Raw genomic sequence first — 24516 nt, forward strand, 5'->3', positions numbered from 1 at the left:
AGCAAATTCAACTTAGTGAAACCCTGTCACAAAATAATTTTTTGAATATATATTTTTAGTTGTTGATGGACCTTTATTTATATGTGGTGCTAAAAACTGAACCCTCACACATGCTAGGCTAGTGCTCTACCACTGAGTCACAATCCCAGCCCACAAAATACATTTTTTAAAATAAAAATTTTAAGTCTGATGATGTAGCTCAGAGACCTTGTCTAGCAAGCCCCAGACCCTGGGTTCAATCCCCACTACTGGCCAGGGGGAGGTGGGGGAGGACCCGTAAACTAACATATCCAAATACAAGTGGGTACTTGGAATTTCTTCAAAAAATAACTTTAAGAACATGTCCTTCCAGTATATGTACAATGCAAAAAGCAGTCCTAAACTTAGACTTCAATCACAAATAATTGCTACCACACATTTCATCAGATGATGTAAATATCCTATACATAAAGGGCACAGGGAACTAAACCAGCACAGGAGCAAGCCACCTTCCCAGGACACACTCACACTGCCACCTCGGAAGCCTGTGCTCAAACCCTACTTCGAAGACAGGGTGCCAAGTGTGGCATCACAAATGCAGAAAGACTGTATAACCTTGACCACACTTGAGGCATCAAAGTGGAAGTAGCTGACGCGCCCAGGGTTTGGCCAGAGCATGCCAGGATAGTTTTGCCACAGGGGGCCCCATCACAGCCTGTGTGTGCAAATGTGCCTAAGACACCTGTAGAGCAACAGCCTGAGGACCAGAGAGCAGATAAAACTGGTCCCTGTGAAATTCCTGGGCCCCACAGAAGACTTGGTTTACTCAGTCCCTGATTGTGAGTCAAATCATGACAGGATTCCTGACAGAATTCCTCAGGCATGGTCCTGGAAAAGCACTGTGAGATGCCTGCCTATTGTGAACAAGGTCGGGTTATATGCACTCAGGTGGAAAGATCTCAAAGATCTTTCCAGAGGAATGTGCTGTGTATGGGTGGTTTTTAATCACTGAGGCTGAGAGGAGTGGGCCAGGGCAGAACATTCTTCTCTGGGTTGTGCATTTATACAATATCACAATCCTTCACAAGAGCATGTGCTAGCTTCATAATTAGCAAAAGGGAAGAAGAACTATTAGAGAGTACTGCTATTTAGTGGAATCCTTTCTAAGACCACATTTATGTAATCTTTCTGGTTATCTAAATTGAGCATTTTAACAGGTCTCCCAAGGGAAGGGAGGGGGTCCTGTTCCAGAGAATCATTTGCAACATATCCCTCCACATGACCCAGGATGATGACAGGCTACCCTGGATGTTGTGGTATCCTCAGGGACCTCTTGTCTCTCCTGCACTAACACCAGGATCTGCCCACTCAAGATCTTGGTTCAACCTTGTAACTGTGCCTCTCCCCTGGAAATCTAATTTTAAGTGGTCTCTAATTCAGGAATAGTTAGAAAGATGGGAGGGTAACACCTAATTTGAGACACAGGGCTACAGATTATTAACAGCAGAAGAAGGAGCTCCTGACTCACAGTACTTTCCCAGGTACTGCCTGGCCAGGTCGAGAATGGTTTAGGGTGAGAACTATGACTATGCCACCCAGAAAGGGCGACACCTACTACAAACTCCCTAATCCAGGGACACAAGCAATGCCACAAGTAAGTCTCCATTTCCAGTTGAGATAAATTTAACAAAGTCAAACCAAGAGAAGAACTTTGGACAATCTAAGTAATAAGAACAAAAAACTGGGGGTACTACTGCCCAGGGTTCTCAAGGCAGTTTTCTCTCTCTTAAATGGTAGTTAAGTACAGAACAACTGGAACTATATTCACAGCTGAGGGCTCTTTCATGAGGACGCAATCCTTTTGTAAACAATATTATTCATGAAAGTTGCTATTAGAAATCTAAGTTACAACTGTGAGGGGAGAGCGGGGCACAGTGGTGCACACCTGCCATCCCAATGACTCAGGAGATGGAGGCAGGAGGATCACAAGTTCAAGGCTAGTCTGGGTAAATTAGTGAGACCCAGCCTCAAGATAAAAAAAAAAGAAGGGCTGGGGATAGAGCTCAGTGGTAAAGCACCCCTGGGTTCATTATCTGGTACTAAAAAAATTAGAAAAAAAAAAAAAGGGCTGGGAATATAACTCAATGGTAATGCTCACTGGGTTCAATCCCCAGTACCAAAAAAAAAAAAAAAAAAAAAGTGTAAGGGCAGCAAAAATTAACATTCATGTTTACTTAAGTAAAACAAGATGACAATACGTTAAGAATGCAGGTGAGCTATATTCCATGTTCTTTGCATTTTAGAATCTTTCGTAAATGTGAAAGGGGGGGGGACAACAAATTCCACAATTCCATTTATGGTTTCTTCACAAAGGCTGGCAAGAAAAGACTGGTTATTCAGGACTCTCTCAGGGTGAGGTGCCTCCAGGGCTACCCTGAAGCACCTGTCTCAAACTGAAGGCCAGTGGGGGCACTTTTGAACCAAGATTGCACACCCCCAGTCAGGATCTCTTCTGAGCTGCCACAACCCTGCACAGTCCAGTCCACTGCCCTTCTGGGTCCCACCTCAGCAACCCAGATGCTGCTGTCAACCTTTGTTTCTTTGCTTTCAGAGAAAAACACAAGTCAGATAAATCTCATAATGACTGGATAGTACTGTGACAATGTTACTGTTTATAAAAATGAGAAGGAAAAATCTGGGATATACTACTTTATATATTAAAACAAATAAAAATCAATTTAAAAAAGAGACATTTAAAAGAAGCATTAATTGTTACCAAAAATCTCTGAAAAGATACTAACTTTCAATCTCAGGAACACAAAAACTTCCTTGGGATAGGAGAACACAGAATGCAAGCTGCTGAGATCAGGTCAGAATGAAATTAACTTGTATTATAAGAACAACCACAAATCAAGAGATGTTTTTGAGATGGGTCTCACTATGCTGCCCAGGCTGGTCTCAAATTCTTGGGCTCAAGCGATCCTCATGTCTCAGTCTCCTAAGAGCTGGGACTATAGAAGTATGTCATCATGTCGAAAAGAGATGCTTTGTAAAGCTTTCATCTACAAAATCAGGTTTAGACGTTCTACACACACTCCTGGTGGTCTGCTGGGGAAGCCTGGTCTAGAAGACTCCAATGGCCTTCATAGCAGGAGACAGACACCAGAAAGAAGCTTGGGAGCACTTCCCAGGAAGAATGCTACCTGCAGTCAGGTGTCCTAGCTCTTAACTCCACAACAGTTGGCCCTCCCAAGGGAAACATGGTCATTTAATAAGCAGCAGCACATACTCACTGTTGAAAAAGAGCCCTCGCCAAGAATTTTCCCAAACTTGAAGTCTTCAGGCCGTTTCTTACGTGGCTGTGGTGGCTGGGCAGTGTGCTGCAGAGGGTTGGTGCTTGGCCGGGCCTCAGCTGTAGTGCCGTCCATAGTGGGGCCCTGCCTGCTGCCACTGCTAGGAATGCCAGTGGCCGAGCCAGATTCAGTCTGGGTCCTCACCATTGATGGAGACGGGCAGGCACATAACACCACACTGGACTGAATGGGAACGGCGTCATACTGTGGACACAGAGAAGAGAAGAAAGACAAATGGCTCACTGTCCAGCACACATGGACTGAAGTCTGACCTTCTGCAGGCCTCTGGGGCTGCCACCCTCTCACCTGCTCATACCAGTCACTGCTCCTCACTTCTCCCTCACCACTGCACGAGTCTCCAACCAACTTTCTAAGGCCAAGCTACAGCAACCAGACAGTAATGTGCATTTTAATTATGGGGGATGAGTAGATAAGAGCAATGATTAAATATGTTTACAATACACAGAGACACCCAATGCTGGCAAGACTGTGATACAGCAAGCACATTCATATTCATACTGCAGCTGGCACCAAAAACCGGTGTAGCTGTTAAAATTATTTTGGAAAGCAATTAGGCAAATGTCAACAAAGCAACTACAGAACAGTTGTCAATGAGACACTGAAACACGAAAGTCTCAGGGGGAACACAATTAAAAATGGAAGTGGGCACTGAGAAAGAATCAGATAGTATTTAAAGCTAAATCTGCATTCACACCCAGAAAAACCCCTTCCCCATCTCTGCCCCTCATGTCCTCACAATGGTGGCAATGGCCCACCTACCACTAGACTAGGAAAGAAAATACAAAATGATGCTGGGCACCGTGGCACACGCCTGTATACCCAGCGGCTTGGAAGGCTGCAGGAGGATAAGGATTTCAAAGCCAGACTCAGCAACAGTGAGGCGCTAAGCAACTCAGTGAGACCCTGTCTCTAAATAAAATACAAAATAGGGCTGGGGGTGTGACTCAGTGGTCAAGTGCCCCTAAGTTCAATCCCTGGTAGTCCCCCTCAAAAAAAAAAAAGAAAAAAAAAGAAAAGAAAATACAAAAATACAAAATGTACTTGGAGCACCCAGGTGCTGGTCTCCATATTCCTGCCCACTAAAGAACCCAGGAGGACATGTGACTTATTTCAATGTACTTCTGAAATCCATGCTGCATATGAAAACCAAGGGTCTCTCCTCTGCAGGACAGCAGCCTGCCAGGGTTGTCACTGTCCAACATATGACCCTTTCAAACACTAAAAACAGACTTATCAGAACAACCTGAAACTGACTATGCATGGTGGCCCACACCTATAATCCAATCAACTAGGAAGCCTGAGGCAGGAGGAAGATTACAAGTTCAAGGCCAGTCTCAGCTATTTAGTGAGACCCTAGCTCAAAATAAAAATAAAAATTAAAAAGGGTGTAGCTCAGTGGTAGAGCATTCATGTGCAAGGCCTTGGGTTCAATACGCAGCACCGGCACTCCCCAAAATGGCTGAAGACAACTGAATGCTTAATTTTCTTAATTTAAGTAAAAAAGGAAGCGTGGACACAGCTATTTCTTGAACTGTCTGCGCATCTGTTTAAAAGGACAGAAAAATATTTTTCTCTTTCCATATAAACAGGGAATGATACATAGAGAGAAGTCAGGGCTCTGGAAAGATAGTAAACATTCCAAACACAGGAAAGACAAGTGGGTTGGTGGGAATGGGGGGACCATGAACTGAATCAATTCCATGCATATGTGAGTTTGTCAGGATGAACCCAACTACTAATGTATAACTATAAAGCTCTAATTTTAAAACATTTTCTAAAAAAAAAAAAAAAAAAAAAAAAAAAAAAAAAGACAGGTGGCTCACAGGCAGAGTAAGCCACAAGACAACTCAGCCACCAAAAGTAAGAAGAGGTGGTCCTCTTGAGACCACAAATTGCATAAAAAAGACAAATCTGGAAAGAATATCCTGTGACCCAAACATGATAAACACCAAGGTAGAGAAGCACCAACAGATGGCAAGAACAGTAGGCACCTGGGCAGCCCCCCACGTTCAGTGTGTGGACCTCAGCTCCACAGGGAAGTTGTCCCTGGGAAGTCCAGGTCACCTGGAAACACACCTCAACCAGTTCCCAACCAAGGAGCCATCATCAGTAACTCTGTACCTGCTCCATGGCCAGGAAAAGTCTCCTTTTTATGGGTATGAAAGGTTATCATCACTCTAGGCAAGGTATGAGAACATGTATAAAAATATGGAGGAAACAGGGATGGTGGTACATACCTATGAACCCAGCTACTTGGGAGGCTGAGGCGGGAGGATCATAAATTCAAGGCCAGCCTGGGAAACTTAGTAACCTGTCTCAAAATAAAATAAAAAGGTCTAGGGATGTAGCTCAGTGGTAAAGTATTTGCCTAGCCTGTGCAAAGTCCTGAATTTGCTCCCCAGCACTACACACACACACACACACACACACACACACACACACACACCCCAAGGCACCTTTGAATGGATTATATCAAACACTTCAAAAAGCCTAGATGCTCAAAACAGAGAAGGTCTAGGTAAACCAGGATATATACACTGAATGTAACACTATGCAGCCCTTTAAAATAGATAAAAGGTGTGGACACATGGTTACATAATTGGTGAATCTGGATTAAGAGTATATTAGAACCTTTTGTACTCTCCTGGCAACTTTTCTGTAAGTTTGAAACTACTTCTAAATAAAAAATGAAGTAAACATATATAAGAAAGCTTGCCAAGCATGGTGGCCTACACCTGTAATCCCAGTGACTCAGGAGACTGAGGCAGGAGGACCACAAATTTAAGGTCAGTCTTAGCAAACTAGTAAGGCCCTAAACAATTTAGGGAGACCCTGTCCCCCCCCCCAAAAAAAAAAAAAAAAGTGTTGGGGATGTGACTCGGTGATAAAGTACCTCTGTATTCAATTCCCAGTACCCCCAAAAGAATGTAGGAATGCAAAACTGGATGAATACTAACCTTGCAAAACTGTTAAACACAACTACGAACAGAATAACAAAAGAATGACAAAAAGTGGTTGTTAAAGAAGTGGCATTATGTATAGATTTTAGTTATGCCATGTTCTTAATAACAAAAACTAGGATAACTATAACTTGAAACCAGAGGTTCCAAACTCTGTGCTGATGAAAAGGTAGGTGTCCTTTCTAGGGGGAGAAATCCCATGTGCCCAGGATGCTGACCTAGCTGCCAGGGTGAGCAGCAGCACTGGCATCCTGGAAGCATAGAACTCTCTAGACTACTGGACTCACTGGAAACATCCATGACCTTTCATCAGAGAGCCCCAAGCTCAACAGCTAAAGCATGCCTTGACTACAGGACACCCTGCATGTTCCCAAGGATGAATGACCCCCTCCCCACATGTGGCCAGGAACACAGAACCTCTAGTTGGCCTGGGTATCCAAAAAGCACCATTTATTTGTGGAAAGCTAATGTTTTCTTAAAAGGTCCTCTGGCCGGGCATTAAGTGTACCTTACAGATTTCATAAGTACCCTATTTTACAAGGAACCAGGTGTCAAAGTCCTAAGGTTTATTTGGTACCTTAATGACTGTCCCTATCAACAAAGTCTACAGCATAAATCTACTCAGACTCTCACAACTCTCCCCTTGGAGATCAGCAAGAACTCTCCGTCTTCAGGGACTATGGTAAATGGGGGAAAGCTCATGATCACCAGGCTCAAGGCCAGCAAGAACCACAATCAGCCAAGATTCTCCTCACCAATCAGGCCAGTCATGCTATAAATGGACTGGGTACAACAGCACTCTAAGAGCATTTACAAGGTTCCCAGACACAACATAGGGTGCTAGGACCACCCTGTGAGCAAACCCTTAGGCCTGGGACAACAGAACAGGAGGATAATGCTGACCTAGAGGAACTAGAGAACACAAAAGCAGGGAAGCAGAAGGTACCAGCACTTTACACTGCATAGTCCCAGGTACTACAGCAGTTGTCAGAAATTGACCTGGCCATGCCTTGGGCAGTCACCACTGCCCCACAGCAGAGGAAGGGAGAGGTCCATATACCTGTCCCATCAAATGTGTAAGTCAGATCCACTTGGGCATGTTCACAGGCCCTACCTAAATTCTTCTTTGTGCCCAGCCTCCTGCCAAGTCAGGCTCAAGGAGACAACACAAGGGATGCCAGAGATAAAGGCAAATGCTGTCCTCCTGAAAGCGGGGTCCAGCTGCTTCTCTACCAGATGAGGAAATCAGGCCCAGACCTGGTTTCCAGTCCAGGGCAAGCAGAGCCTTTGATGAGGTGTGTAGAGCTAGTGGTCAACAACAGCACAACTAATACAAGCAGCTTCAATTTGGCTGTTCAAGAGAATGCATTATTTCCTTAAAAACTGACAAGTGTGCTGAGTGCAGAGGCTCACGCCTGTAGTACCACCAGCTTGGAAGGCTGAGGCAGGAGGATGTCAAGTTCAAAGCCAGCCTCAGTAACTTAGCAAGATCCTGTCTTAAAATAAAAAATAAAAAGAACTGGGGGTGTGTCTCGGGGGTGAAGCATCCCTGGGTTCAACCCCTGGTACAAAAAGCAAAACCAAAATAACAGTGCACTCAGGAGACTGAGGCAGGAGGATCACAAGTTAAAGGCCAGTTTTGGCAACTTAGTGAGACTGTGTCTCAATATAAAAAAAATAAATAAAATATAAAGGTTTCCAGAACTGATTCTCACAGGAGAGCACTGCCCTCAAAAGAGGAAGTCTGTGTTTCAGTCAGTCCCTCGTCCAGGCACCAAAACTAGGTGGTATGACCCCACAACTCCCAGGATCCATGTCGGCTGCCAGTCAGATGGGAATAGGGTGTTGCTAGAAAACACAGGGATGTCTTGACAGCTTGACTTGCCCCAATAGACTCCAACATCAGGCAGGACTGACTCAAGAGGAAGTACAGCATTGGTGGCCACATTGCTAACATTTGTCCACAAAGAAGAGTAAGCACCTTGGAAACACCCAGGTGTGTGAGAAGACCAGAGGTGCCATTAGAGCTGAGATTCTAAGGACAGGAAGTGAGCTTTGCTGTTATTTGTGCTGGGGGATAGCTGAGTAAGACTCAACTGAATCAAAAAGACAACCATGGTGGCATTTATGAGCAGCTGTTTTCACTGTGGATGTGCCACTTGATGTTTTGATGCAGAGGACTTCAAACTCTGGGCCCCAAAGCACTTGGTTAGGCTAGATGTGCCAGAAAAACTCCTTCCCTCCAGGGGACTGCGTGTGCTCAGTTCACAAGTAGTAGGTGTGACAGCAGGCAATGGGCACAGTCCTAGGGAGCACAGGGCCATGCTAAAGTCCAGCCCACCAGGAGAGATGCAGTGCTATTCACACCACCAGAAGGGCTCAGTCCCCAGGACTTAGATGCCCTGGCACATATTCTATTGCAGGAGCTCTCAATCAGAGCAGTTTTGCACCCTCTGGTGAGACTTGGTAATGACTGGAGACATTTTGGGTTGTCATACTTGGGGGAGGAAATAAGTATTATTAGCATATAGTGGGTAGAGGCAGAGATTCTGCTAAATATCCTAGAATGAAGAGAACACTCCCACAACAAAGAATTATCAGATCCAGGAGTTAACAGTTTCCACTGAGAAGCCTGCTCCAGCCTGACAGACTCTGCCCTGCCCCAGGAGGTCTTCAGCAGCCCCTCCAGAACTTAGCTCTGTACAGTCAACCCTCTGCTCCCCCTGGGACAGAAGAAGTACAAACACAGGTCACCAGGATCCTCAGAGAGGGTGAGGTGCTTCTTCAGCTGTGAAGAGTCTTAAAAATCCTAATACAATGTTTTGGAAATGACAAAACTTAGTTTTGTGCTACAAATAGCATAAAATGGGAGTAAAACTCCCATCGAGGGCTGTAACTTCAAGGTGAGAGACACTGAACTAAGGAAGAGCAAGTATAACATCAAGCCCACTTAAGGCACCCAAGAGCCAAGCCAAGTCCATGGGAGGAAGGGTAAGAGTGGCTGAGGGGGCTGCAGAAGCAGTGGCAGGAAAGTCTCAGGGACTGGGCCCACATGGAGGCTGAGAAGATGGTAGCAGGCACAACCCATTAGGCTATGGTAACAGAGCTGCTTTTTCAGCAGCAGAGGGTAAAGCACATGAAGCCAGCAAAGATGTCATGAACCCAAAAGTCTGGGTAGATGCTGTCCTCCCTTGAGAGTGGCCTGCCATCCCCTCCTGACCAAGTAGAAAGACACCCATGGCCATGTTTGAGGAAACACCACCCAGGCACCAGTCCTTGCCTAGTCTAATTTCTCTTGGACTCCTGGCTCAGCTGGTCACAACACAGATTTTGGCTAGAACTCTGCTTGACAATGCTATTTCCAAATGCCAGCCTTTGACATTTCACTTGCTGTAAGATTATACCCAATAATTTCTGATTTGTCTTTTGGTTTTTTAAACTAACAAAGGAAACTCTCAGCACGAAATAGAGATGAAAAGCACACCAAGGAACCCAGGTCTGGCTACTATGAAGAACACACTGTTTCTTCCATTGTACAGTAAGCTGCTACAGAATAGGAACACAACCAGCCAGATGACTGGAACAGGAGAAGCACTAAGCCCATGTGACCTGTAGCACCAGAGTGCCCCCCCCGCAGCTGTTTCCTGCAGGGGGAGTCACTTCCACAGAGAGTAGACAGAGCACCCACCCAGTAGACACAGCAACAGGTGAAGGGGCACTAGGTGCCACTTCTCCCATGAGTCTATGATGAGCACTACACCCTGAGGGTGATCTATGCACCATGACAAAGCCAGTGGCTAGACAAATTGCATTCCATATACTTCCCAGAGCCTGTCTCGAGAGAGAGGTTTCAGATAGGTCTTTCCCAACTATAAACATCAAGGTACCCAATCTAACTCTTTCCTTTAAGATGCTGGGCAATGTCACTATGCCAAAATACAATTTTTGGTTTGTTTTATTTTTTTCAGTTGCAGATGGATACAATACCTTTTATTTTAATTTGTTGTTTTATGTGGTGCCACACACATGCTAGACAAGTGTTCTACCACTGAGTTACAACTGCAGCTCCTGAAAATACAATTCTAATGAAAAGTCTGAAGGCGTCAATAAGCTTCTCCTTGAAAGCAAAGCCAGGTTAACCAGATGCAGGGGTAAGGTGGGATGGCAGGGCAGGAATGGGAAGTGTGGAGAACTTACAGCCACCAACTCCCTCCACCTAGAATTTCCAGGACTCTGGAAAAACCTCTGCCAGGCCTTCACCCACCCTGCTCAGCAGGCACATTTGTGTTCTTTGGACAGTTCAGAGCATACTGGCAACTTCAGAGCCCTGGAAGGCTTGATGGGAGATCCAGGACCTTTAGCATACCCAGCTATATCTAGCCCAGGATTATGGAGTGACTTCTGAAGATAAACCACAGTCTTCAAAGGCATGGTTTTTGTTGTTTCATGAGAATATAGTCACTCATTTTGCTTATGAAAGTTTCTTTTCTTTTTTTTTTTTTAAGACTTCCCAGTTAAATAACTTATTTTCTTTCTTCCTTCATTTTCTTTGGTGTTGAGGATTGAGTCCAGGGCCTCACACATGCTAGGCAAATGCTTTACCCCTGAGCCACATCTCCAGCCCTCATAGTTTTTTAAGGAGGTAAATGAACTACATTATTCATCCAGTTACTCAGCAAACATGGCCACTGGGCTAGCAAGGCTTGGGGAATACGGCCAGAAGACAGACACAGTCCCTGCCGACAGAAGCTGACCTCCTGCTCCAGAACCATCTGGTTACAGTGGTGAGGTAGCTACGTAAATATGTATAGGTGCTGGGAGGGTTCAGGAAGGGTGAAGCTGCTGACACAACACTGCAATAGCAGGGGGGACATAGTTACATTTGGAACCTGAAGCATAAGGACAGCTAAACATGCATCATACATTATTTACTGCTTTGACTAACTGCAGTACTGGGGATTGGACCTAGGGGCACTCTATCACTGAGTCTCATGCCCAGCCCTTTTTGTAGTTTGAGACAGGTCTCACTAAGTTGTAGGTCTCACTAAGTTACTAAGGTTGGCCTCGAACTTGCGATCTTCCTTCTTCAACCTTCCTCAGCCTTCTGAGTCACTGGGTTTACAGGCACGTGCCACTGCACCTGGCTACATTTTTTCATTTCTATTATTTATTTTTTGAAACACTGGGGATTGAACCTAAGGTCTTATGCATGCTAGGCAAATGCTCTACCACTGAGTCACATCCCCAGCCCTGCTTCATACATTTTAAAGTTTCACTTTCCCCTAAAGTTTCAAATTCAAAATGCAGCAGCCTTCACAAGTCAGAAAGAAAACAGCCAGGCATGGTGGTGCATGCCTGTAATCCAACTGCTCAGGAGGCTGAGGCCTGGAGGATTGGCAAGGAAGGAGGATTGGCAAGTCAGAGGCCAACACAGCCAACTTAGCAAGAACTTGTATCAAAATAAAAACTATAAAATATTTCATATTTTGACCAAGGATGGTAAAATGCTTGCCTAGCATATGTGAGGCCATGAGTTCAATTCCCAGAACCACAAAAAGAAGAGAGACCAATCATTTTGAAATCAACATCCAAGTGATGTGTGGAAAGAACTCTGAATTTCTGAAGTGGCAATAACACGTGATACAGCAAGGCCTCTCCAGCACCTCCAACCATGTGGCACCACCAGTCCCTCAGCACCAGTCTACTGAACACCTGCCACAGGCCTGCACTGCCAGGTAACTGGAGATACAAAGAACAAAACAAGTCCAGGCCCTCAAGAAGCCACACTGGGGGTGCTGGGGAGATAGATCAGCTGGTAGAGTGCTTGCCTTGCAAGCACAAGGCCCTGGGTTCGATCCCCAGCACCCAAAAAAAAAAAAAAAAAAACCAAAAAAAGAAGCCACACTGGGAAGGAAGATGGCACTATGTGGGTGGGGGCAGTACACATTCAACCAGAGAAATCTTCACTGGGAAGACGACATCTAAGCAAACACTCGAGGAGGGGAAGTCCCCAGAGATATCTGAAGAGAGACTTTCAGCAAAGGACTGGCCAGCGTAAAGGCCTGGAGGTAGGGACAGCTCTCAATTCACATAAGTGCAGCTGGGCATGGCATGGCCACCTTCCAGACAGCCCCTGGATGCCAGCCAGATACCTCAGCACCCCTAAACACTCCTCTAGGGTCAGTCGAACACCCACTGGATACTTCAAATCACAAAAGGGAAGCATGAGGCACAAGGCCACCCATAAGGGCCCAGGTGCCTCCTGAGGCTAAAGCCCACACAGTCACATACTACTCCTGGGCTCTCAGACACTGGTCACCTGGCCATGACGTTCTTATGTGTGTAATGATAGAGGAACCTGACCATGGCAGCCTTCTGTCTTCGTGGAATTCTGCAAAAGTTTCCTTCTTAGTGCAGTTAAGCACCTCTCAGGGCCATTTCCAGGTAGCAATGTTTACAGAGTCAAAAGGGTGCACTTGCTTTCTCTCAAGGCAGTCCTAATTTGCTGCCATAGCTATGTTTTTTGTTTGTTTGTTTGTTTTTAGGTTACTGGGGCTTTAACAAGGGGCATTTTATCACCAAATCACATCTCCATCCCCTTTTATTTTTTATTTTGAGACAAGGTCTAAGTTGCTGAGACTGGCCTTGAACTTGTGGTCCTCCTGACAGTCTCCCGAGTCACTGGGATTTCAGGTGTGCACCATTGTGCCCAGCTATGGTTATGTTTTAATGAAACGATTTTACATTTTCAGTAAAAGGAAATGACAGATGCAATATTACCTATTAAATCATTATGAAATATCAACTGGGAAAAATGAAAAGCCTGAGAAGTTCACTTTGAGAGTAAAATCTAAATGCTTATTTGAAGTCAGGTGCAGTGATGCACACCTGTAATCCCAGCAGTTTGGGAGGCTGAGGCAGGAGGATCCCAATTTCGAAGTCAGCCTCAGCAATTTAACAAGGCACTAAGTAACTTACCAAGTCTGTCTCAAAATTAAAAATAAAAAGGGCTGAAGATGTGGCTCTGTGGTTAAACGCCTCTATGTTCAATCCCTAGAACCAAAATAAATAATACATATGTATATATTTTTTAAATAAATACTTATTTGACTATAGCTGCTATTTGAAAGAGCAAATTTTGTAGTATTTTTAAGCAAAAATTAAGCTGCACATAGCTGTCTCAGACTGCGGCCCTGCTCTGGAAGACATGCACTGCCCAGTGGCCCACGTGCCAGAGGGGGTCCTGCCAGACTTCAAGCATCCCTTCCAACCCTCAGCCCTAGAGGCCACGCAGCCTGAGAACCAGCCAACTTGGGGCTTGGGGTGAGTCATCCCCTTCCAGCTAAGCCCAATCCGTTTGCTACCCATTTTGTGACCTAAAATTATGGTAAGTAAATCCTTTTCACTACTCAATAGATTCTGAAATTTAAATCTCTGGAGAAATTTAAAGCAACAAATCCTAGATGTGTCATTTACCATCCCTGTTCTCCCTGATACAATGGGATTCTTGACAAGAGTTCACAAGAAGATGGCCCTCTATTCATTCCACAGGTGCTGTGTTTCCTGAAGAACCCCCCATTACCATTTCATCTCTGGCCTTTCCTACACACATGCAAATGCATAGCCAATCCAGGTGAGACTGGGTGCTTTGGCCTGCCTCACCAACAGTCTTCCAACAGTGGATACTCTCGACTTCCCAGATCAGAGTGGCTTCTCGCCCCACTATGCCCCAAGGCTCACCCTTATAACATCCATTCCCCAATCCTGGCAGCAAGGGATCCCTCCTTTCCTCTCTCCTAACTCCTGTCATTGCCAGGACAAGCTTCTGCAACTGCATCATCTCTGGGAAATGCAAAAGATCTATGGAGATCAGGAGGGACAAACCCCTAAGTTGAATTTAGCTAGGGCAGTCAGTGCCATTGACACCCAAAGTCATTAAGGCTACTGAGTACCTCCTATGGAAAAGCGGGTCTCACCATACCTGCAGTACAGTCCACAAGCTGCCCATCAGCTCTCTGTGTGGGGCTCCCCAAGCTGTTTCTACCACTCCTTTCCACCCAGGGTTCAGGGAGGACTACCTTGTCTCTGCAAGTATCTAATAGAAAAACAAGCAAGTTTTAAACAAATGAAAGTTTTCTGAGAACTTCAAATTGTCTCATGCAATTTACACATAAGAACTCAAGAGTTTCAACTTCTTTCACTTTTTGAGTATTGAGCTCAGCAGTTTCCCTTTCAGAAGTACAAAACCTCAAGGAATAACTAACTTGAGATCTAATTACATTTTCACATCCACAAAAAACAGGCTTAGAAGTAGTACACAGCACAATGCTCCGTTGCCAGGGAATGTTTAGGAAAACATCAATGTACAACATACCAGTGACCCACATTCAAAACCGTTAAATGTAACAAACATATGATTGACAGATAGATTAAAATGCAAATGGACTTGGAGTCAAAGGAAAACAAATGACCCATGGATTTCTTCTCCACCTCTCTTCAAGTTTCACTTATCAGACAGTAATTAGAAGACTAATTGTCAGGTACATGAAGATTTACTTTTTAAAATACAGAGTCATATATTTTGAAAGCACACCTCACAGTTCCTAATTACCTGTTGGCAAGTTGGTCTTGCAGGGAGCTAAGGAGGAATTGGAAGGATGATAGACTCTCTCAGGTTTCAGTGGGGAGCCACGGCCTGGCCTACCCCAGGACGGGGCTCAGCAAAAGACACGCTTTTTTTTTTTTTTTTCCTCTCTCAAATCCAAGATGGCTCACAAGGATTGCATCAGGGTTGGAGAATCACAGGTAATTTCCCTCTCTACTTTGAAATGCAATTTAAAACCCTTTTACAACAAATAGTTCATTCACTCATAACCTTAACAGATATTCAATGAGCATCTTCCAAAAGGCCCAGAACTATAAAAAGAGAAAACCCAAGGGTCTGTTACCAGACAGGCAAGGGGGTTGAATCTGGAGGAAAAGGTGGACTGGATTTCCTCAGATCCCTCTGATTCTTTATCTCTTTAAGGGCAAAATGCATATTAAGCAAGGAATTTATACAAAGAATGAGTTTTAGAAGTTGGAGGCTAAAGACACAGAAACTGGTGCCAGAAGAACAGTTCCAGCCTCAGGGGAGGTCACTGCTCTCTACCCACCCAATATTTGAGCAATCACCACTAGATTACCAAAACATGTCTTGGCTACTAAGAGGTTCCCCCCACCCCCACAAACCTGGTGAGGAAGAATCGAAGTCCCCATTACACCAGAAAAAAGAAATTCAACAGTTGAATCATTCCTTAAGAAACTGAACATTTTGCACATGAACTAATCCCAGGGCTGGAACGAACAATGTTAGGGCTCCTGTTCTGCATGGGCTGGGATGCCAGCTCTGCCACTCACTAGCCATTGGTCACCTCTCTGTAGCTCAGATTCTTCCTCTCAAAGTCAGAGGGAAAGAGAGCCAAGACTTCTTGTAAGGATTTGATGAGTTGATTTACAAGGAAATGTGAGCAGGCTAAGCTCAGAGGGAAAAGCTATGGGCATTTATACCATTAAAATGGCACCAAAACCACATACACAAAGTTTTCCCAGGTAAGGGTCTCAGATCACATAAGCCTCTCAAGGCCAAATGAAGCCCACCCCCTTTCCAAATGCTGTTAATTTACCTGTGAATAAAACTGCACTAATACCTAGTGCATTAGGAGGCCCAACTTTGAGAACAAAATCATATGGAAAAGTTGAACTCCCTAGCAAAAAGGAGAGAAATCAAGATTGAAATCAGGGCCTTCTATGGCCAAGATGCTGTCATGCAGCTTAACACTTCGGTCAGCAAGAGAAAGGATCCTACACTCAAAATGCCACACTGTCTTTAAATGCCAGCGAATGCTCTGGAGCCCTGGAATGCACAGCAACAGGTGCAGCCAACACACACACACACACACACACACACACACACACACTCCAGCAATTGGGACTCTCTTCCTAGGCCCCTAATTGTGGGGAGAGCTGGGACTGTAGCTCAGTGGTAGAACACCTGCCTAGTACTGGGTTCAATACCCGCCATAGGAGCAGGAGCTGTGGGAGGTGCCAACCAGCTCACTCCAAAGGGATACTGCACACAAGTAGGCTGTGCTCAGTGGCAAGGAACATTCTGGACAGAAGCTTCTTTCCCCCCAGAAAATGCCACAAAGCTAGACCCAGTATGAAGAACAGGAGGAGGTAAAGGTGTTAATAGAGTGGTCATCACTGCCCTCTCCTATCCCACAGGTCTCCACATGGAATGAACAACTACAGTGGAGTAGAAGCAAAATCAAGAACCAGAGTCCAACTCCAGGTTTGCAACTTATTCCTGGCCAATCCATCCTCTTTCTGTGTCACAATTTACTCTTCTATAAAATGAGGTTGAAGGGCTGGGGATATAGCTCAGTTGGTAGAGTGCTTGCCTTGCAAGCACAAGGCCCTGGGTTCAATCCCCAGCACCACACACACACACACACACACAAAAAAAAATCAATAAATCAATAAATAAATAAACAAATAAACAAATAAATAAAATGAGGTTGAGCCAGGACAGTAATCCCAATGACTCAGGATGTTGAGGCAAGAGGATCACAAGTTCAAGGCCAGCCTCAACAACTTAAGAGAAACCCTGTCTCAAAATAAAAAATAAAAAGGGCTAGGATGCAGTCCAGTGATAAAGCGTCCCTGAGTTCAATCCCCAGTACCACTCCCTTACCACTCCAAAATACTATTAGTTTCATCAACTAATAAGGATAGGTGCTGCCTCTGGACTGGAGGGGACAGGATTCCCATCTGGAAGGTCACTCAGGGCTTCTCAGAAACTGCTAAAATCCTATTTTTTTAAAGTAGGTGGTAGACACATGTGAGTTCATTTCATTTTCATTCTTTAAACTTTATAAAGGTATATATAAAGAATATATACCTTTCTAGGTACAACTTTACTATTGCTTAAAATAAAATTTACAATATGCCATTTTTCTCTACTTCTGAAGAGAACATTGTTTGCCATTCACCATACACTCTTCTGAGTATTTTACACATATTATTACAGTCCTCAAAACCACCCTGGAGGGTGGGTACCACTCTCGTCCTTTTCACAGAAAGGGACAAAGAGACAGGGTGGGCCTTTGTCACAGTCATGCTATATTCATGCCACAGTGAAGCCATATTCAACTAGAGTCCACGCTCTCAACCCTCCCAGTTAAGGGAGGGTCAGTCCAACTGACACTGACCCTGTGCTAACCAGGGAACCAGAAGGCAGGCTGAACACCTCTTAGACCTCGTCAACTCCCTTAACTGGAATCTAACCAAAATAGTCAGACATTCAGATCAAGATTTATATTATTAAAATACCCACCTGTAATTCCAGTGACTTGGGAATGTGAAGTAGGAGAATCACAAGTTTGAGGACAACTTACTGAGACCCAATCTCAAAAAATAAAAATTGGGTTGGGGTTGTGGCTCAGTGGCAGAGTGCTTGCCTAGCATGTGTGAGGCACTGGGTTCGATTCTCAGCACCACATACAAATAAATAAAATAAAGGTTCACTGACAACTAAAAAATATTTAAAAAATAAAATAAAATAAAATAAAATAAAAATAAGTAAATAAAAAATAAAAAAGGTTAGAGGGTATAGCACAGTGGTAGAGCACTCCTGGGTTAAATCCCCAGTACCACAACAAATAAATAAAATATCCAGAGTTGGAGGTGTGGTTCAGTAGTAAGAACACTTGCCTGGCAAGCATGAGGCCCTGAGTTCAGTATCCAGCACAGCAAAAAATGTCTATATGTAAGTGTGTATTCCCATTAAAGTAGAATACAGTGGCACATGCCTATAATCTCAGTTACTGGGGAGCCTGAGGCAGAAGATTGCAAATTCGAGGTCAGCCTGGGCAACTTGGCGAGGCCATTTCAAAATAAAATTAAGGGCTTGGGATACAGTTCATGGGAGAGCATTTGCCTAGCATGCCCAAGGCCCTAGGTTTAATCTCCAGTACCACCCCCTGCCCTCTAAGAATCGCATGTATATGTTCACGTATACTATATGTGTCTATGTGCATACACACGTATAAACATGTATGCATGCATACATTCATGCAAATACGTGTGTATACAAGTTTATACACACGTGTAACACATAAACATATATATCCCCATTAAGCTGAATTAAGCAATGCATACATATAGTCCCACCTACTGAGGCAGGAGGACAGCTTGAACACAGGTGCTTGAGACCACCCTGAGCAACCCAGCAAGACCTAAAGTCAAAAAAATTCATTTAGAAAATAATCCTGGGCTGGGGTAGTTCAATGATAGAGTGTGGGTTTCTCATGCACAAGGCCTTGGGTTCAATCCTAGAACCAAGGGAGAAAAAATTACTCCAAACAACTGGAAACAACCTATGCAACAACGGTTCACTCATAGAAGAGTATTATGTACACTCTGCAAGTGGAGTTTTAAAGACACTCACTTCCAAAATGTTAAGTGAAAATAGGAGGCAAAACAGTATCTGACATAGAGCAAGGATTCCTATTTGATTAAAAACAGACGAGAGCTGGGCATGGTAGCACACACCTGTAACCCCAGTGACTCAGGAGGATGAGGCAGGAGGATCACAAGTTCAAGACCAACTTCAGCAACCTAGTGAGATCCTGTCTCAAAATAAAAAATAAAAAGAGCTGGGATGTAGCTCAGTGGTCAAGTGCTCTGGGTTCAATCCCCAGTATGGCGGGGTGGCAGGGGTGGGGACAGGAAATATATCAATGAGTTAACAGTGATGACCTCTGAGTGAAGGAAGGACATGTCTTCTAGGTTCCCTCTATTAACCTTGACAGTCACAAAAGATAGAGTGGCCTGGGCAGGGACAGCAGAAAGTATTCAGGATACTTTTGGGGAAGAGAGGATATAGGAGGGAGTTCATTATGGGAAGACTGACAGGGGCCTCAATGACCCACCCATGAGAGTCACTAAGTCCTGGCTGGATACTGGGGAAATTCGTGGGGCCCACACACCTTTTGAACTTCCAGGCTCACTTGTATACTCATTCCCAAAGAATTATTTTGGGGATGAGAGAACTTACACTAAGGAACATTTGCTAAAAAAGTAGAATAAACTACTGGATGTAGATCCAGGTGGTAGAACAGAAATCATTAACTAATAGAATTGTACCAGAAACACAGCAGCATTTGAAAGATAACTAGTCCAACTCCTAGACTTCATGGTTTCATATATATGAGATATACATTCTCATATATCTCACAAGCAAATAACCTTGGATCAAATTTAGGATAAATATGCATTTAAAATCTTTACTCAGCAGAGTGCAACATTACATGCCTATAATCCCAGCAACTCGGGATGCTGAGGCAAATGAGACTCCATCTCAAAATAAAAGATAAAAAGGGCTGGGTATGTAGGTCAGTGGTAAAGTACCCCTGGATTGGGCAACTAGTATTTATAAAAAAAAAAAGGTTAAGAATATAGCTCAGTTGGTAGAATGCTTGCCTTGCAAGCACAAGGCCATGGGTTCAATTCCCAGCACCGCAAAAAAAAAAAAAAAAAAAAAGAGTTTACTCAATGAAATTAGTTCTTAGGAAACAATATCAATAGTCTATTGCCTTTCATGTTGCTACCATCAATAATTTAACATGCTAAAGTTGACAACTAAGAAAAACTGAGTTTCTAAACTGAAATCACATTTACTTATACACCACTTAAATATGAATCTTTCCTTCAGAATTAAATTCATTCAATAAATGTTTTTCCTCATAATGTAGTCTGCAAATCAGAGTGACAGTTCAGAGTCAGCAAGGATCTAGTGAGGATTTCCCCTTTTTTAAATTTTTGTTTATTTAAATAATTTTAGTTGTAGATGGACACATACCTTAATTTTACTTAATTACGTGGTGCTGAGGATGGAACCTGGACCTCATACGTGCCAGGCAGGCACTCTACCACTGAGCTCCAGCCCCAGCCTGGATTTTCCCTCTTAACCAGAGCCTACCAGGCACCTAATCCACACCCCTGAGTTTCTGACCTAGCTCCTTAAAGGAACCTCCTCAGCCTCCAAGACTCACAAATCAATGCTGAGATGAAATCAGGCACACAGGCAAACACAAGGACACCTGTGGTGCATACAGAACTTCCCCTCTGGAGTCCTACCTCCCACCCCTTCCCCACTGGCTGGCCCACCACTCTTTCAAGAACAGTCTTTGCTCTGCTGAGTTGAGGACTTCAGGGCTTACCAGTTCTGCCCTCTCCTCCCACACTGTCCTTCAACTCTGTCCCTGCAATCCATAGCTTGTGCTTTGCCCATGTGAATAGTATTTCCCCAGGAGCAGTGAAGGGGCCTGCTGGAAAGTTCCAGAGTCCTGAAGATGACCAGGATTTTGTTTACCCAGTGTGTCCCATGTGCAAATGTAGAACCACAGTAATATGGATGCTTGTTCTAATCAGGTGATCCTAAAGGACAATGCTGGATTTATGGGGTCAGACTTTGGTTTTTAATCCTGAGAAGTTATTCCCTCACTGAAACAGGAAAAAACCCTCAACTGACCATGTAAGTAAAGGCCATCAGGCAGGAACCCCCTCCAGAAGACTCACAAGCACGGCAAAAGGCACCAGAAGTACATGCTCTCCCTCCTGGCTGCCTCACCTTCAAATTCTAAACAAAGAGTTTCTTCAGGGTCAATACTGACCAAGTGAGACACAGTAACTGTGTCACACTATTCAAAGCTAAGTCCAGAGGAACACCTCACAACATCCTCAGCATGCACAGAAAGATCTATTTAGTCAAGCACACCATTCATCTAGAGTTTAGCTACCAGAAACAAGGGAGGGCAATGGGCCAGTCTGGGATTCCACTGTCTCAAAGCTAACTATGAGCACCTAACCACAGACTTTGATGGGCCAGAGTCCACTGCTCTACATGCCCCAATTTCACTGCCAGGAGACAAAGCCACCACTTTCTTCAAAGCACTTTCCTGTTGCTGTGGTGCCCTGGTCTGTCTTCCGACCAATCTTACCTAACTACTGTTCTGACTATGCTGTTGCCATGTGGAGAGGAAGCTGGAGGAAATTCTACAGATGGATGGGAAATTTTTAAAAAGTCCTGGCTTCCCCAAAATATGGTCTTCCAAGATCTGTGCTTCTGTCTGCTGTTGGTTCAATCTAACAGCTTCAAACACAAAGTAGGAGCGACAGGGTTCATTTTGTGATTCAAAGCAAAAGTCAATGGACAGTAAACAACACTGCAGCTTCACCTGAAAGCTCAAAAAGGCATCAAAGTTGACCATCTTGCTGGGCACTGTAGCGTACATCCATGACCCCAGCTCAGGAGGCTGAGGCAGGAAGACCTCAAGTTCAAGGAACCCTTGTCTCAAGATAAACTTTTTTTAAAAAAGAGCTGGGATGCAGTTCAGTGGTAAAGTGCTTGCCCAACATGTGTCAGGCCCTGGGCTCCATTTCCAGTGTAGAAATAAGGGGAAAAAAGTGTCAAAGTCATAAAAAATAAGGAAGGTCACAGATCAAAGGAGACTGAGGAGACAACTAAATGCAATGTGATATTGTGGGCAAGATCGGGAACAGAAAGAGGACATTGAGGTGGGGCAGTGGGGGTTACTGCTGAAATCCCAAACAGGTCTGTAGTTCATTCAATAGTGTGGTCCACAGTCTGGGGACATAGCTCAGTGGTAGAGTGTTTGCCTTGCACATGTGAGGCAGTGGGTTGGCTCCTCAGCATCACATAAAAATAAACAAAATAAAAGTACTGTTATCCATCTAAAACTAAGGAAAAAATCTGTTTTAATATTTTTTTTTTTGTAAGTGTGGTCCTCAGGTCCAGTGGTGCATGCTTGTAATCCCAGCAACTCAGAAGCCTAAGGTAGGAGGAACGCAAGTTCAAGGCCAGCCTCAGTAATTCAGCAAGACCCTGTCTCAAAATAAAAAAATGAAAAGGGCTGGGGTTGCGGATATGGCTTAGTGGTTACGTGCTCCTGGGTTCAATCACTGGTTCAAAACAAAAACAAAAACACAAAAACATAAACAAAAAAAAAAAACAAATGGGGCTGGGGTGTGGCTCAGTGGTAGAGTGCTTTCCTGGCATGTGTGAGGCCCTGGGTTCGCTCCTCAGCACCACATAAAAATAAAGAAATAAAATAAAGATATTGTGTCCATCTACAACTAAAAACTATTTAAAAAAAATAATGTGGTCCTGTGTTAACATCTTACTACTGACAGATGTACTATGGTTTTGTAAGGTATTAACTTTAGGAGAATCTGGTAGGGTTGTTATGGGACCTCTTTTAAGTATTCCAAAATAAAGTTTATTTTAAAATGATTTCGTTTGGCTGGGCATAGTGGCATATACCTGTAATTTCAGTGATGCAGGAGGCTAAAGTAGGAGGATTGAGAGTTCAAAGCCAGCCTCAGCAATTTAGCAAGACCCTAATTAACTTAGTGAGACCCTTCTCAAAATAAAAAATAAAAAGCTTTGGGATGTGGTTCAGTGGTTAAGCACCCCTGGGTTCAATCCCTGGTACCAAAACAAAACAAAAACATTTCGTTTAGAAGCTATCTTGATAGCTTCACACAAACACAGATCACACAGGATCTGAGGATATCCCAGATTTTTAAATGTTCAACAACAATTTGAAGAATGTAAGGTTTTTGAAGGAAAAGAAAATGCTCAAAAGGAAAAACACCTAACAGAAAAAGTTTAGCATGAATTTCTTAATACCACCAACTTCTTTTGACGCATATTGTTCAAAAGTCTCAGAGTTTGGAAACAAATCCAGGGTCCATGCAAAAATCAGCTGTAGCAGGCAAGTAGGGCCTGCCTGGTCATCTGAGCAGGTACAAAACAACACTCCTACTGGGAATTTCCTGCACTCTTAGCCATTTCCCTGCTCAGGCAACTCAGACCTGCCCTCCCTGCTTCCTGGCCTCCCCTGTCTACCTACTGGGTTTAACCTAGGGCCCAGGTCCTTCCTGCACATGCCTCTGGAGCAGACACGTGAAGACTGGTCATCTCTCCTGGCAGAACACCACCCCTGCCCCTTGGAAACCACCTGGAATGGCCAGTCTCTTGACTACTTCCCTTCTGGCCCTGGGACAGGACTGTGGTTGGCAAGGTTCACAGAGGGACAGAAATACCATGGAGGCTATCCCCCAAGCTGCAGGCACAGGCTTTGCTTTTTTGCAATACTGGGTATTGAGCCCAGAGGGCCTTTACTACTGAGCTACATCCCATTTTTTTTTTTCTTTTTAAGACAGGGTCTCACTATTGCCCAGGATGATCTTAAGCCTGTGATCCTCCTGCCACAGCCTCCTGAGTAGACATAGTCTTCACCCAAGAATGTCATCAGGTTAGCCTGGCATGGTGCCACGTGCCTGTAATCTCAGTGATAGGAAGATTCTAAGTTTGAGGCCAGCCTCAGCAATTTAGTGAGGCCCTAAGCAACTTAGCAAGACCCTGTCTCAAAATAAAAACTAAAAAGGGTTGGGAGTGTGGCTTAGAGGTTCAGGGCCCTGGGTGCAATCCCTGGTACAAAAAAAAAAAAAAAAATTGTTTCTCTTCAGGCCTGGAGCATGGAGCCCATTCTGTTCATAACTGCTTCTCCTAAACTATCCACTAGTCTTCCTCAACTTTCTTCCCCAGACACAGAGGGCTCAGTGCCAGCAGCACCTGCATAGGAGAGTCTGCTACGCTTAAAACCAAAACCAGCACCATTTACATCATAATTTTTTTTTTTTGGAATGAGAATAAAATGCATTCACAAATAAAATCTATATTTAGATGCATATTTTTAAATTGTATATCTGATAATAACCAGCTATGTACATACAATCAGTAGAAGACTATAATTTTGACCAATGAAAAGCTCATGAAAGAAAAATACCAAACGACAAGAAGAAAAAATGAGTTGACAATGGAAAAAATCACTCAGTAAATGCTGTGGGCTTTGGAGATGGTGCAACAGAAGGAACAGCATCTCCTCTCAGCCTGTATCCAGAATTAGTCATAGTCCACTGGCACCACATGCAGGACAGGTAAGTGCTCACCTCAAGGAAGGAAGTCAGCAGCAGCAGCTGCCAGGAATGAGCATTGTCATACTTCTCAGCTTCTAATGCACCTGCTTCCGCATGATCTGACTGCTGTGACTTTGCAAAGCAAGCCTGCTTAA

The 24516-nt window shown here is 44.1% G+C and overlaps 1 protein-coding gene across 5 annotated transcripts in view; it reads right to left on the reverse strand.

Annotated features, from left to right (window-relative positions):
* Pdpk1 (3-phosphoinositide dependent protein kinase 1) overlaps nt 1-24516 on the reverse strand; it is a 71178-nt gene that overhangs the window by 38482 nt on the left and 8180 nt on the right. For 3 of the 5 annotated variants that reach the window (XM_047533312.1, XM_047533313.1, XM_047533309.1), the window contains exons 2-3: nt 14295-14408; nt 3273-3536 (exon numbers count right to left, since the gene is read on the reverse strand). In XM_047533312.1, the coding sequence (XP_047389268.1) occupies nt 3273-3536; nt 14295-14321 (291 nt within the window). In that variant the 5' untranslated portion in view covers nt 14322-14408. Of the gene's footprint in view, nt 1-3272; nt 3537-5590; nt 5665-14294; nt 14409-24516 lie in introns of those variants that run through there. The other 2 variants (XM_047533311.1, XM_047533310.1) reach the window with 2 other exon arrangements.

This window comes from Sciurus carolinensis, chromosome 18 (genome assembly GCF_902686445.1).
Source record: "Sciurus carolinensis chromosome 18, mSciCar1.2, whole genome shotgun sequence".
NCBI classification, from domain to species: Eukaryota; Metazoa; Chordata; class Mammalia; order Rodentia; family Sciuridae; genus Sciurus; species Sciurus carolinensis.